A 13,275-nucleotide genomic window follows, 5' to 3' on the forward strand; every position below is an offset into this window, starting at 1 on the left:
AGTCATGCATATACACACATTTTAAGCTCCAAATCAAGTTGGGGCGAGATGTAGCCCACTGGTACAGCGCTCGTTCGATGCGCGGTCGGTGTGTTAGATTGATCTCTGTCGGTGGGCCCATTGGGCCATTTCTCGTTTCAGCCAGTGCCCGACGACTGGTATATCAAAGGTTGTGGTATGTACTACCCTGTCTGTGGGATAGTGCATATAAAAGATCCCTTGCTGCTAATCGAAAAAGAGTAGCCCATGAAGTGGCAACAGCTGGTTTCCTCTCTCAATATCTGTGTGGTCCTTAACCATATATCTGACGCCATATAACCGTAAATACAATGTGTTGAGTACATCGTTAAATAAAACATTTCTTTCTTTTTTTCAAAATCAAGTTATTAAATAAATATCTACAATGATGGAAAGAAAGGAGGGAACACGTGATATTTGAGATGACATTAAATCCATTACTAAGAGTAGTTACACCTGAACACACACGGATATATTAATCAATGTGAGATTGAATGTCAGTAATACAGTCAATGTTTTGTTTGATTATTTATGTTCCCTTATTTCACCACACGATGAGTATCAAAATTCATATATGAATTAATAGCAAAAAGATTTTTTAAAAACCCTCTGCATGCCTCTTACTAGAGTCAAAGGAGTTGGTTCAGTATTTTGTATATAGCTGTTTGGCAGATCTATACAGTAACTATATTGTTATCTTATCATGTGTGTCTTGTGAGCCTGTGTGCATCCGTCTGTGTGCGTATGTGTGTGTGTGTGTGTGCGTGCGCATGTGAACATGTATATGAATGTAAATGTGTGTGTGCTTGTGCGTGCGTACACGTGTATGTAAATTTATGTCTGTGTGGCATATTGCTGCAGATATGTGTATTAAATCTCTGTTGTTTACTGTTGTTATAACTGGTTCATATGTTTGCTTTCTCTTTCTTTTGTTAAATGGGAACCTGTCCCCTTAACCAGTGTACTCATACAATGGTTGCAATAAAGATTGTATTTGTATTTTATTTATTTCCATCAGTATACATTCAAATCTATCCTAGCGGGGGGACAGGACATAGTCCAGTGGTAAAGTGCCTGCATGATGCACGATCGGTTTGGGATCGATCCCCATCGGTTGGCCCATTGGGCTATTTCTCGATCCAGCCACTGCACTACGACTGGTATATCAAACGCTGTGGTATGTGCTATCCTGTCTGTAGAATGGTGCATATAAAAGATCCCTTACTACTAATGGAAAAATGTAGTGGGTGTCCTTTCTAAGACTATATGTCTGAATTACCAACTGTTTGACATCCAATAGCTGATGATTAATAATCAATGTGCTCTAGTGGTATCATTAAACAAAACAAACTTCTTCTGTGCTAGCAGCTACCTGTAACCAGCAGTCACCTGCCATATTATATCAAAGGGATATTTTTACCAATAGCGACAAGGTGCAGCAAATAACTGATCTTCACACCTTCAGGACTACTAATACCCATTCATTCCAAACATGTCTATGGGGTATCAATTAAAAATGTAAGACTCTGGAATGCATTTAATTGCCTCTGGGTAGGCTAAGCTTAACACTTGTAGAGTCACTTACAATAAAAACATTTCAAGATTTCATCAATATACCAATATACCCAACATTTCGACATCATCACGCTGCCTTCATCAGGCAATTGCAATTCCCTTAACTGTCTTATGTAACAGGTAGATTATCTTTACTTGGGATTAATAGCTGTTTAATATAATTTTTTATAGACACATTTTGTAAACGTGTGTACCCAACATTTCGACAACATCACGCTGCCTTCATCAGGCAATTGCAATTGCCTCAACTGTCTTATGTAACAGGTAGATTATCTTTACTTGGCATTAATAGCCGTTTAATATAAGTTTTTATAGACACATTTCTTTCTTGTTTTATGTAAAGAACTTGAATACACTCATTACCATCTCCTTTAATTCAGAAAGAAATTTAGCCAAATTGTTCAAGCTCTTCGTTTTCACCATGTAGCTTTCCTCACTTAGAGTATCTAGCTCAGCAACAGCTGCTGAAAAATCAAAATGATAATAAAGGGTACACTGTTATATGCTTGTCATCTCACTTCTTCACGGAGGTGGCGCGATGTAGCCCAGCGGTAAGGAGCACATCTTATGCATGGTCGCTCTAGGATCGATCCCCACCGGTAGGCCCCTTGGGCTACTTCTCATTCCAGCCAGAGCACCACACGACTGGTATATCAAAGGCTGTGGTATGTGCTATCCTGTCTGTGGGATGAAGCTTATAAAAGATCTCTATTCACTAAAAACTAACCCACTGTCCTGGATAGACAGACCAAATAGCTGAGGTGAGTGCCCAGAACAGTGTACTTGAACCTTAATTGGATATAAGCATGAAAATAAGTAGAATGGAAAATGGAAAAAATGTAGCTGGTTTCCTTTCTAAAATTATATGTCAAAATTATCAAATGTTTGACATCCATTAGCCAATGATTAAACACTTTTTATTACCCCAGCAGGCACTCATAACGGGGGAAATAAAAATCATAATTTCTCACTGAAAAATTATCATGCATTGGTCTAACGAACAATACTATTGGACGATTTGACGCTTACAAACCGTGTCGGTACTAAATATGATGTTATCACGATTTGGCAAACACACACAATGACGTCATGTAGTTTTAACGAGTTTGCGTTTACGGCTGTCTGTTTTTGGTGTATAACTTTATAACAGAATGTCATTTTAATGCAATTCATTATAGATTTTGTACCAGAATAAAGAGAACTTTTGTTTTTGAAAATTATCTATGAATGTTATTAAATTACAAAGTTATAGTAATACTCAGAACACTGCGTAAAGTGGTTTATATCGTTCCTATACATGTATGTGCATGCGTGTTGAAAATAAAGGTTTTAGAGAAACAATAGCTCAGGTAATAAATAGAATAACAAACTCGGCACCAGTTATTATCAAATTTATATCCCTCGTAAAATAATTGCCAGGCAGCTCAGGTTGGTTATTTCTCAAAACAGTATCCAATGAAAGTTTGATTTGTTTAACAACAGCACTTAATTACAATGTAAGCACATTGATTAATTAAACATGAGCTACAGGATGTCAAACATATGATAATTCTGATGTACATTTAGTCTTTAGACAAACCCAGTAACCATTTTCCATTAATAGTTAAGAATCTTTTATGTGTACTTTCCCAAAGACAGGGCAGCACATACCATGGCTTTTGATTTACCAATCATGGGGCCCTGGCTGGGATGTGAAGAAACCTAATGAGTCTGCCTAGGGGCTTCGATCCTAAGAACCATTCACCTCAGATGAGCGCCCTATCGCCTGATCTAACTCCTGCCCCAAGTATACATTGAACATTTCTGCGTTTATTTAATAAAATGGTTACAGGGAGCATAAACATTTATTCATACAGGAGCATTAAAACATTACGTTTCTGCATCTAGAAAAGAAAAAAAGATGGTGAAAATTGATCACTTGTAAAAGTTTAGTGCTAAACAACACACACATTACTGTCTTCAGTTTGTATAGTGATCATATAAAGGGTAGAAATGTGACATACACAGAGCATCTATTAACAGTGAGCACAATTCAGTTGATATAAAAACTATACACCTTACATACACAGACAGAAACTCCTCTAAAAAGTCTGGTTTATAAGGTGTACCTGGTTAGAGAGGTTCTGTTTTGTACCAATAGATTAAAAACATCTGGTTTTAATGGAATTCTGGTTTACTGACAGTCCAGTTTTGAGGGTTTCATTGTATTAACATTATATAATATGTAAATAATTTTATGACTGCATTGCACAATTTTTAAAACTGTTTTGAGTCAGTATTTTTATAATCACAAAAACTTACAGTTTACAATTTCATTAATACAGTCAAATCCGCTTATTTGGATGTGCCTCGTGCAACAAAAATATATTCAAATAAGCGGCATATTCAATAAACCGAAGGTACAGTTTCGACATACGATATACCCAATTAAGATCTCTTGTTGATTTATGCAAACCCTAATTACGATTCTCCCAATTTGGGCCTCATGACATGTGGAATTTTCGTCAAAAACCGGTAAGTATTTTGTGTTAATAAAATACCAATTCCAAGTTCCATATTGTGACTCTGTTATCATTATCAAGTTTGTCTATAAACTTGATAAATACAAGAGGCAACAGTTAATGCCGTTTGTACGCCTAGAAGTAGAAGTGACTAAACATCTAATGACCTAGATAAAACCACCGGAAGCTCAATTAGACTGGCCACAGTCAAATAATTAAAAGGCCGTTATTAACTTCTTGATAATTAAACGGCCGTTATTAAATTCTTTGTACATTTGTAAATCAAGTGCAACAAGACCCCACCCCCACCACCCAATATAATCTTGAATAAGTAGTCATTTCCATGTTCTGTATTTTACCAGGACGTCTATCTGACTATTATCTGTGTGCATTTGTAACTGATTTGACAGGTAAACTAGACTGGCCAAAGTCAAATAAGTGAAAGGCCGTTATTCAATGTAACAGAAGGAAAAACACAAACACAAACGCTAATATTGGGCCCGATATTGGAATGTCTTTTTGTCTGGCGACGGAAAACCATTCTGATAAGGCCTTCTCCACATTGGCTGCTTTTCCCGTTCTCTGTCTTTTTCGTTCTGGGTTAGCATTGGCGAGATACTGGGCACATATCTCGTCGTATTTCTGAGCCAAAGATAAATCGTTTCGTTTCCGTTTATTTGCCATGTTGACATTGTGAAAAAAAAAAGTTCTTGTCAATATTTATAGCCAAAAGATGATTAATCCAACTTGCTAAGAAAATCTCCTACAACTTACCTTTTGTCGGCATTTAACAATTTAAACAGTAATCACCATAATCGGTCACCCCAAATGGGGCCTCACATTGTGAGCTGCAGAGGAAAAATCATGTGATCAAAAGATCCCGCTAAAAATAACACTAGTAGCAAACGGCTTTTGTTTGTTACTGTCACCGACAATTCATAGAGAAAAATATCTGACAAGTGTTTATTTATGGATTAAACATACACTGCTTCAAAAGTGGCCGACATGAGATTAAGGGATGCCTGCTTACGAAACGCACGTGGCCGCCAACAAGGTGGGAATGACCGACTTTGATCCTTGATTGTCCTGCATTGTCTCGGCCATTGGGTCACATTTGAGATGAATCTCAGAGTTCATGGATTAATTACGATGTAATTAGGAAATGTATTGATTAATAACGAGTCATCCGAAATAATTTAAGAAACAAGAAAACAAGTTTGTTGTAAGTCTTTTTCTTTTTTTTTAACAATGAAATTAAATAAAATTAAAAGTATTCATTTCTGCATGTACGATAGTATGGTATTACGTACGATTATAAATTTTACAAAAACACATCAAGTAACACAAACTTTCCTATGTTTTACATGCAATTGCCATTCGGCAAGGATAATTTTATATTCAAATATCCGAAAACACGTTAAAAAACACATCCAATTAACCGTTGGATTTTGTATTGTCATAATGGCAAATGGTTCCGTGCAGGACAAACATATTCAAATATCCGAAATATACAATAATCCGACATCCAATTAAGTGGATTTGACTGTAGTACTTACCATCAAATGCGGCTTGGCACACAGATATCGCTTTGTCCTCATGTCCAAGGTTGTGTAATGAATGGCCAATGGATTCTGCCAGCTAATAGAAACACCAAAAAACATTAGTGACACTATAGGCATTAAATTTTTAAAACATTTTCATTTAAGATCCAAGTCTGTAAAAGGTACAGCCAATAGATTCTGCCAGCTAATGCAAAAAACAAAACCATTAAATTTCTGGGTTAGCTCTGGGTGTGCAGAAAATGATGCCACATTATCCATTAAACTTAAAAAATTGCAGAAATATAGTGAATTATTACATGAAATTATTTTTCCAAATTAAAATAAAATTCGCCAATTGTTTTTAAAATTCGCAAATGGTGAAATTGACAAGTGCCAGAGCTAGCCCTGAAGTTTAAAAACTTTTCCATTTAAGATTCTGTTTTCATCAACACCCGTTTTAAAAGCATATGTTTTTAGATCATTATTTTAAAATGAGCTATTAATAATTATGCCTTTCTTTTATGAAAAATCTACATATTTGTTACAAGCCCTAACAATGAAGACAAGGGTATATACACATTTATTGTAATGATAATGACCAGCTATTAGCCAGTTATTGCAGATTGGTTTCAAAAACAGGAAGGAAGGAAAAGTTTTATTTAATGACGCACTCAACACATTTTATTTACGGTTATATGGCGTCTGACATATGGTTAAGGACCACACAGATATTGAGAGAGGAAACCTGCTGTCACCACTTCATGGGCTACTCTTTTCGATTAACAGCAAGGGATCTTTTATATGCACCATCCCATAGACAGGATAGCACATACCACAGCCTTTGATGTACAAGTTGTGGTGCACTGGCTGGAGCGAGAAATAGCGCAATGGACCCACTAACGGGGATTGACACCAAACCGACCTCGCATCAAGCGAGCGCTGTACCACTAGGCTACGCCTCGCCCCTATTAAAAAACAGATGTTGTAAGTTTTAAAATGGCATCAGTATAACATGACACCACTAGAACATATTGATTTATTAATCATCGGCTATTCGATGTCAAACTTTTTGACATTCTGATTCAGTCTTCACAGGAAACTTCATATTTTCATTAACAGCAAGGGACCTTTTATGTGTACTTTCCCATGAACAGGACAGCATATACCAATGCTTTTGATATACCAGTCGAGGACACTGGTTTTGATGGGAAAAAAACCCAAAACAAATAACTAGCCAATTGCAGATTGGTTTTGAAAACAGATTTGTAACAGTAATAAAATGGCATCAGTGTGATGCAAATGAAAAAAACTGAGAAGAGCTTATTTTGTTTAATGACACAACTAGAGCACATTGATTTATTAAGATTTTTAAAGACTACTTTTTCAGATTCAGATACATGATGTCGATTACATTTATCAAAACTATAATGCAGTACCTCAATAATTTTGGGATCACTTGGCTCAAGTTTTTTCTGGACTTCATTCCAAATTTCTGTTGCAGTCTTTTCATCAGTACAGTTTTTCACAGACAATTCTAATTTGGAAATCATCTCCTACAAATATTTCATAGCTCACAAATATTTTGAACCAACTAAATTCATATTTGTGAAAAAGAATGATACAGAAAAACATGGAAAATGTGCAGGACTATTATACTGGCAAAGTTTAATTGGTGTCGCAAATTAGTCTCTGTATATCTGACAATATGTCTGATTCACCATGTATCATTTTGTGTGTCCATTACATGTTTTTGTGCATCTCTCTCTCTCTCTGTTTCTCTGTCTCTCTCTCTCTCACACACACATGCATACAGACATATACACATAAACAGACACACCAACACTGAAACCATTACATTTTGGGTTAGCATTCTACCAATTACTATATATAAGAATGAATGAACGAACAACATCTCAGAGTGCACACACACACACACACACAAGCCATCAGCTGTTGATAGACCTGTCCCAATCAAGTACTGGTAAGTGAACCTGAAGATGACATGGGATGCACTGACCTCATAATGGTCCTCTTTGGTTGCTTTCGCATCCAGTTCCCACGACATGTACGGCAACATATCAACCACTTCCTGGGATACCAGCTCTGAGATGGTTGGTCCAGTTACTGTCCACTTGCCTGCTTTTTCATCCTGTGATGGTCGTAAAACAAATTACGTAAAACGTCTCACAAGGCTATCACATGACCTTGAACGTGACAATTTAATTTTAACATGTGTGTTTATTATGAATAAAGTTTGGTCCAATTAACAGATATAAAGAAAACCCTGGTAACCCTGAACACTTAACATAGATCGAAATGCAAGATCATGCCAATGAATATATGAATACATAATTGAATAAAATTGCATGTGTGTGTGTTTGTGTGTTTGTGATGCATGTGTGCGTGCATGTGTGTGTGCATGTGTGCGTGCATATGTCTGTGTGTGTGTGTGTGTGTGTGTGTTTGTGATGCATGTGTGCGTGCATGTGTCTGTGTGTGTGTGTGTGTGTGTGTGTGTGTGCAAAATTAAGTCTGACTGATCTAGCAGTCAGAAACAGAGATAAAATGCTACGGTAAAAACACAATGTAGACACATATTTGTCACCACTAAACCAATGTAAAATTGACATTCCTATATTCATGGTGATATAATATAATTTCTTAAAAGCAGTTAAATATGGAAAAACATCAAGTAGACCTGAACATAAACATCTATGCCAATGGTGAATGAATCTTGAAGGCATAGTAATCCAAATAGCACATTAAAGTTAAAGTTTGTTTTGTTTAACGACACCACTATTAATCATCGACTATTGGATGTCAAACATTTGACAATTTTGACATAGTCTTAGAGAGGAAACCTGCTAAAAAATTTCCATTGATAGCAAGGGATCTTTTATATGCACCATCATACAGACATCAGGGCTCGACCTTAGTGGTAGCCTGGGGGTGTTTTGACTTCTGATTTCTCACTCGGGCTACCAGATACCTAAACCCGGTAGTCCTCTGGGCTACCAGATTTTTTTGGGGGCACATCCATTTACTCCACAATCAACAGGATGCTTCATTCATCAGTGTCTGAAATTCAACCATTCATGTGCATGCTCTCATACCACGAGTCTCTGTAAGTATTAACTGTTCCAATTTTTACTGAAGGCTACCAGATTTCATTTAAGGATTGTCTGTTATTTCTTTTACGTTCATTGGGGTATGAACAAAAAACAATCATCCGCAAACTGTGTGAATCGGCGAAGGCGTTCTCAAATAAGTTTGCGTATGATTTTTTTGGGGTTCTTTTGTTCATAACCAGATGAACAGAAAACAAATAACAGACAATACTTATATTTAAATTAGAATCATACAGGCTAATAATAACACTAAAACGTCTAACTTTATTTTGAATTATTTTTTATCCATAAACAATAACGCTCAATAAGACAACTTGCCCATATAAAATGACATCATCAGATATGGCGTTCCCTCATGATATAAGTTTTACGATCATTGAAAAATTAACAAACTCCCATTGCTACGTCTGGACCAATGGGATGATGTTACGTTGTAATGAATGTAACAGAAATTTAATTATAACCTGGTATCCCAGGGTGCTACCACTGAAAAACGTTAAGGTCAAGGCCTGGATATGATAGCATATACCATGGCCTTTAATATACCAATAATAGTGCACTGGCTAGAATAAGAAATAGCCAAATGGGCTCCCTGATGGGGATTGATCCTAAATCGACCGCACATCAGGCTTTACTAATGGGCGAGCGTCCCACCAAAATAGCATGTTCAGTGCAATTAAATTAAAGACAACTGACCTCATCTCTTTTTTCTACTGCCACAAAGCTTGTGAATTGTGTCACAATGGAATATTCAGTGCTCAAGTCAATAATGTATGGTTTCAAGTTCATTTTTAGAATCTGAAAAGCAAAACAGAATATAATTATTTTATTATGAAACAAAAATCACCTACTGAAAATAGAGACATTTTAAATTTAAAAACTTCTAAAATAACAAGCATTCTTAGAGTACTGCTAAAGCAATACATGTCCCCTACTGGGCCCAAATGTTTTGGTATCTTATAAATTCAAGGGCCATAACTCTGTAAAATATGGGTAAATTACCATGTAAGTTAAACTTGATCTGTAACAGTACATGATAATGTTCAGCTCAATATATCAAGGTATTGTTAAAAAAAAAAAAAAGTCTAGAAAACAAATTTTCATATCTCCTAAATTCAAGGGCCACAACTCTGTAAAAAATGAGTAAATCACCACAACAGTCAAACTTGATCTGTAACAGTACATGCTAAAGCTATATACAAAATTTCAGCTCAATATATCAAGGCATTATTAAAAAACCTTGATTGTTTGTTACGATACAGCAAAAATAGCCAAATACCTCATGTCTGGTGCGGTCTGAAGAAAGCATGCCATCTTCCCAGTCTCGGATTATGGCCCTGGCAGTCAGCCTGTGAACAGTCTGAAACAGAAAGGAGAAGAAGTGCTAGCTCTTCAAAACCTGATAATTGGTGGACCACTTTTTAAAATATTTTGATAACCTTCTCAACAATTACCCCCCTGAGCTACCATATTAAAAACTGTAATATGTTTTGTTGTCTTTAGGAAAGTGCATTCAAATTGAAGGATCTCTTGATGGCATTAGGTAAGTGTATGTGACCGAATCAAGTTTCTTCTCTCACTATATCTAAAAGATAAAGATTGTTTTGTTTAAACACACCACTAGACTACATTGATTTATTAAACATTGGCTACTGGATGTCAAACATTTGGTAATTCTGACAAACAGTCTTAAAAAAAATCTGAATTTTTTTTCCATTAGCAGCAATTTAAGAGATCTTTTATATGCACTTTCTCAAAGGCAGGACAGTACGTTCCATGACCTATGATATGCACTAAATAAAAAATACCTAGTATATGAGTTACTGCCTTATGTATTGAAACGCTGTAAGCCTTGTGCTTGAAACATTAATGGGGTACTTGTAAAAAAAAAAAAGTACTCAAATTTTATGCGGAACTAGGGTAGTCATAGATGCTACCCATCATCTCAGAAATTAGCAGCTTGACCCCCAATTTTTCTGATTCACTTTAAGGGTGAGGAGTGGTAGTATTTATATCCGGGGCGTTTATGTTGATTGATACACTGTAGGTAGGAGTTTTTGCCACATATGGTACTATTGTCGTCTATGGGATCTGATTTGGTAGTATACACCCTATATATATGATATGTGCTTTTACCAGTCCCCTTGTAATGCCAAGATCTGAGGTTGATACAACTGTACACACTTCTTGTCCACCAACTACAGCTTTCAATGTGGCCTGCAAATAAACAGAATACATCAAAGACTGGTTGTACTCATACTATTTCCTGCTGGAGGTTTTCTAACCTATCATTAAACATGCATTTAGAATATATGGGGAAAAAAGGAATTTCCCCCCCACTATTTTTATGCTGTTTGAATAAATAACGGTAGTATCTGTTGATGCTTTAATTAAATGTATTTTGTATAATTCTAATAAAATCAATCAAATCAATGAAATGTGTTAAAATTAATTTGCAGTTATGTGACTTATTAGTGAGTGAATATTTCATCACATATATACTATAACACCAAACATATAACCTGAAAGCTATAGTTACAACATCTAAGCTATTAATTTCACAAAATTAATGTAATCTACTGAGCAACAATCAATTTAAAAAGTTTAAACCACACTTCTGACGTCACACTATTGTGCTAGATGTAGATTATTTTTCATGAACACACAGCTAACTATGTATTATCTAGGATAATGCACACTGTCAAATATTCCATTGCAATTTAACAATACACACATTGACAGTTGTACATTTCAGAATGTTGCAAGTGTTGCAAGTGTCAGTTACTATGTTAATATACATGCATTATCAACTCAAGGCTGCACAAGCACTACAAATGACGTAGTGCTAAGGCCTGGATTCGAACTCCAAGCCGTTGGGATTGAGCATTCCCAAAACAGGACCACGCAGTGGACACAAACAACACAGCATTTTAATAGTTATAAACTTCACAAAGAGGGTCAAACACTGGTTTAGCGATACCAGGGGTCTCTCCACTAACCATCATCAAATGTTTGAGATATGATTAAATTCAACTTGATGCTGCTTCTTTCCATTTGCCATAGACTACTCTAATGATGATGTCATACACAAATTAATTATGAATTTGTGTATTAATTTTATTCTGTCATGGAATAATCCACAAATTTGCTTTATGAATCATATAAATGCGACATAATTTTGCCCTTTGCCTCTAGGGACAAATTTACCCGAGTGGGCAGATAACCCCCATTGGAAAATATGATGCATATAAACTAGGCTTAATTTGTATCTGTACACAAGTACTAACCATTGCCTATAAGTACTAATCATTGTATACAAATTTCTCTTGAAAGAAATATTCATATTTGCCAATGAATAGCTTTACTAACCAGTATATATAACAAGAATTTGTTGAAATTAAATTTACCGCATACCATAAATGTTTTTCGTCCATGGAAGAAACTATAAACCAAGTTTCACTTACCTAGGACCGATAGTCTGTGAGAAACTAATCTAATCGTGAAACTGTAACATTTATTCTTTAATGCAAAAGTTTACGCCGTCACTGCGCCCACTGGAAAAGTAATACCTATATATCTTGCCTTTTTACTTCGTAAAGGTGAGTCAAAACCCAATCAAAACCAGTATACTTTGTATGTGCAAGTACAGCCACATGACGTCAATATTTACAGTAGCGTGTAAATACGAACCATGGTACAGTTTGGAACATATCCGTAGACGACTTGTCGTGACCCACTAAAGAGCGCAGTAATTTGTCGAGGGGCCTGGGGTAGGCTGGCAGGGTCTTCATCAAACTGTCGCCACTCAACACTCACAGATGTCAGACCTGGCTGAGCTGCCTTTGATAACTGATTTTTTACCTGAAAATGAAAAAACCCACAAAAAAAACCCTAAAACGTTTTGTTAGAGCACATTCATTTATTAATCATTGGTCATTGGTTATTAGATATCAAACATTAGGTAATTTTGAACACAGTCTTACAGAAAACCAGCTACAGGTTTCCATTAGCAGTAAAGGATCTTTTATATGCATTTTTCCATCGACAAGACAGCACATACCATGGCCTTTGATATACCAGTAATGGAGTACTGGTTTGCTATGAGAAAAAGCCCAATGAGTCCACTAACATGGATCGATCCTATGAACCAAGCACCTCTTGCGACCGTTTTACAGACTGAGCTAGATCTGGTCCTGGTCAGAATGAGAGAGAACCCAACGTGTCAACCAAACTGGATTAATACTATGACCCATTACATCTAAGGTGAGAATTATGCCACTGAGCTACATCTCCAAATAGTCAAACCTACAAAGTTGTCAAAATTGTCAAAAGTGTGATTGCGTTAAGGGCTGAGAATGTTACCTTGTTCTCCCACTTAGACTTGGCTTTTCTGTCAAAGAATTCAAATGCTCCTCCTCCAACTCTTGCTAAAGATCTCAGTAAGTGCACATTGGATGTTGAGCTGAAATAAGTCAAAATATTATTTCAAAATGTTTTATTTAACGACGCACT

General features: G+C 36.1%; 1 protein-coding gene across 5 annotated transcripts in view; it reads right to left on the reverse strand.

The window, feature by feature from the left end:
- Positions 1-13,275, reverse strand: part of LOC121370968 (protein mono-ADP-ribosyltransferase PARP4-like) — a 78,908-nt gene that overhangs the window by 19,318 nt on the left and 46,315 nt on the right. For 4 of the 5 annotated variants that reach the window (XR_005957761.1, XM_041496536.1, XM_041496533.1 and 1 more), the window contains exons 22-30: positions 13,126-13,225; positions 12,454-12,624; positions 10,900-10,980; positions 10,043-10,123; positions 9,460-9,561; positions 7,653-7,784; positions 7,072-7,188; positions 5,651-5,732; positions 1,957-2,057 (exon numbers count right to left, since the gene is read on the reverse strand). Coding sequence is in view for 4 of the 5 variants with exons in the window: in XM_041496536.1 (XP_041352470.1) it covers positions 1,957-2,057; positions 5,651-5,732; positions 7,072-7,188; positions 7,653-7,784; positions 9,460-9,561; positions 10,043-10,123; positions 10,900-10,980; positions 12,454-12,624; positions 13,126-13,225 (967 nt within the window). In the remaining variant the exon portion in view is untranslated. The remainder of the gene's footprint in view (positions 1-1,956; positions 2,058-5,650; positions 5,733-7,071; positions 7,189-7,652; positions 7,785-9,459; positions 9,562-10,042; positions 10,124-10,899; positions 10,981-12,453; positions 12,625-13,125; positions 13,226-13,275) is intronic. The other variant, XM_041496535.1, reaches the window with a different exon arrangement.

The sequence above is a fragment of the Gigantopelta aegis genome, chromosome 4, assembly GCF_016097555.1.
Source record: "Gigantopelta aegis isolate Gae_Host chromosome 4, Gae_host_genome, whole genome shotgun sequence".
NCBI lineage: Eukaryota > Metazoa > Mollusca > Gastropoda > Neomphalida > Peltospiridae > Gigantopelta > Gigantopelta aegis.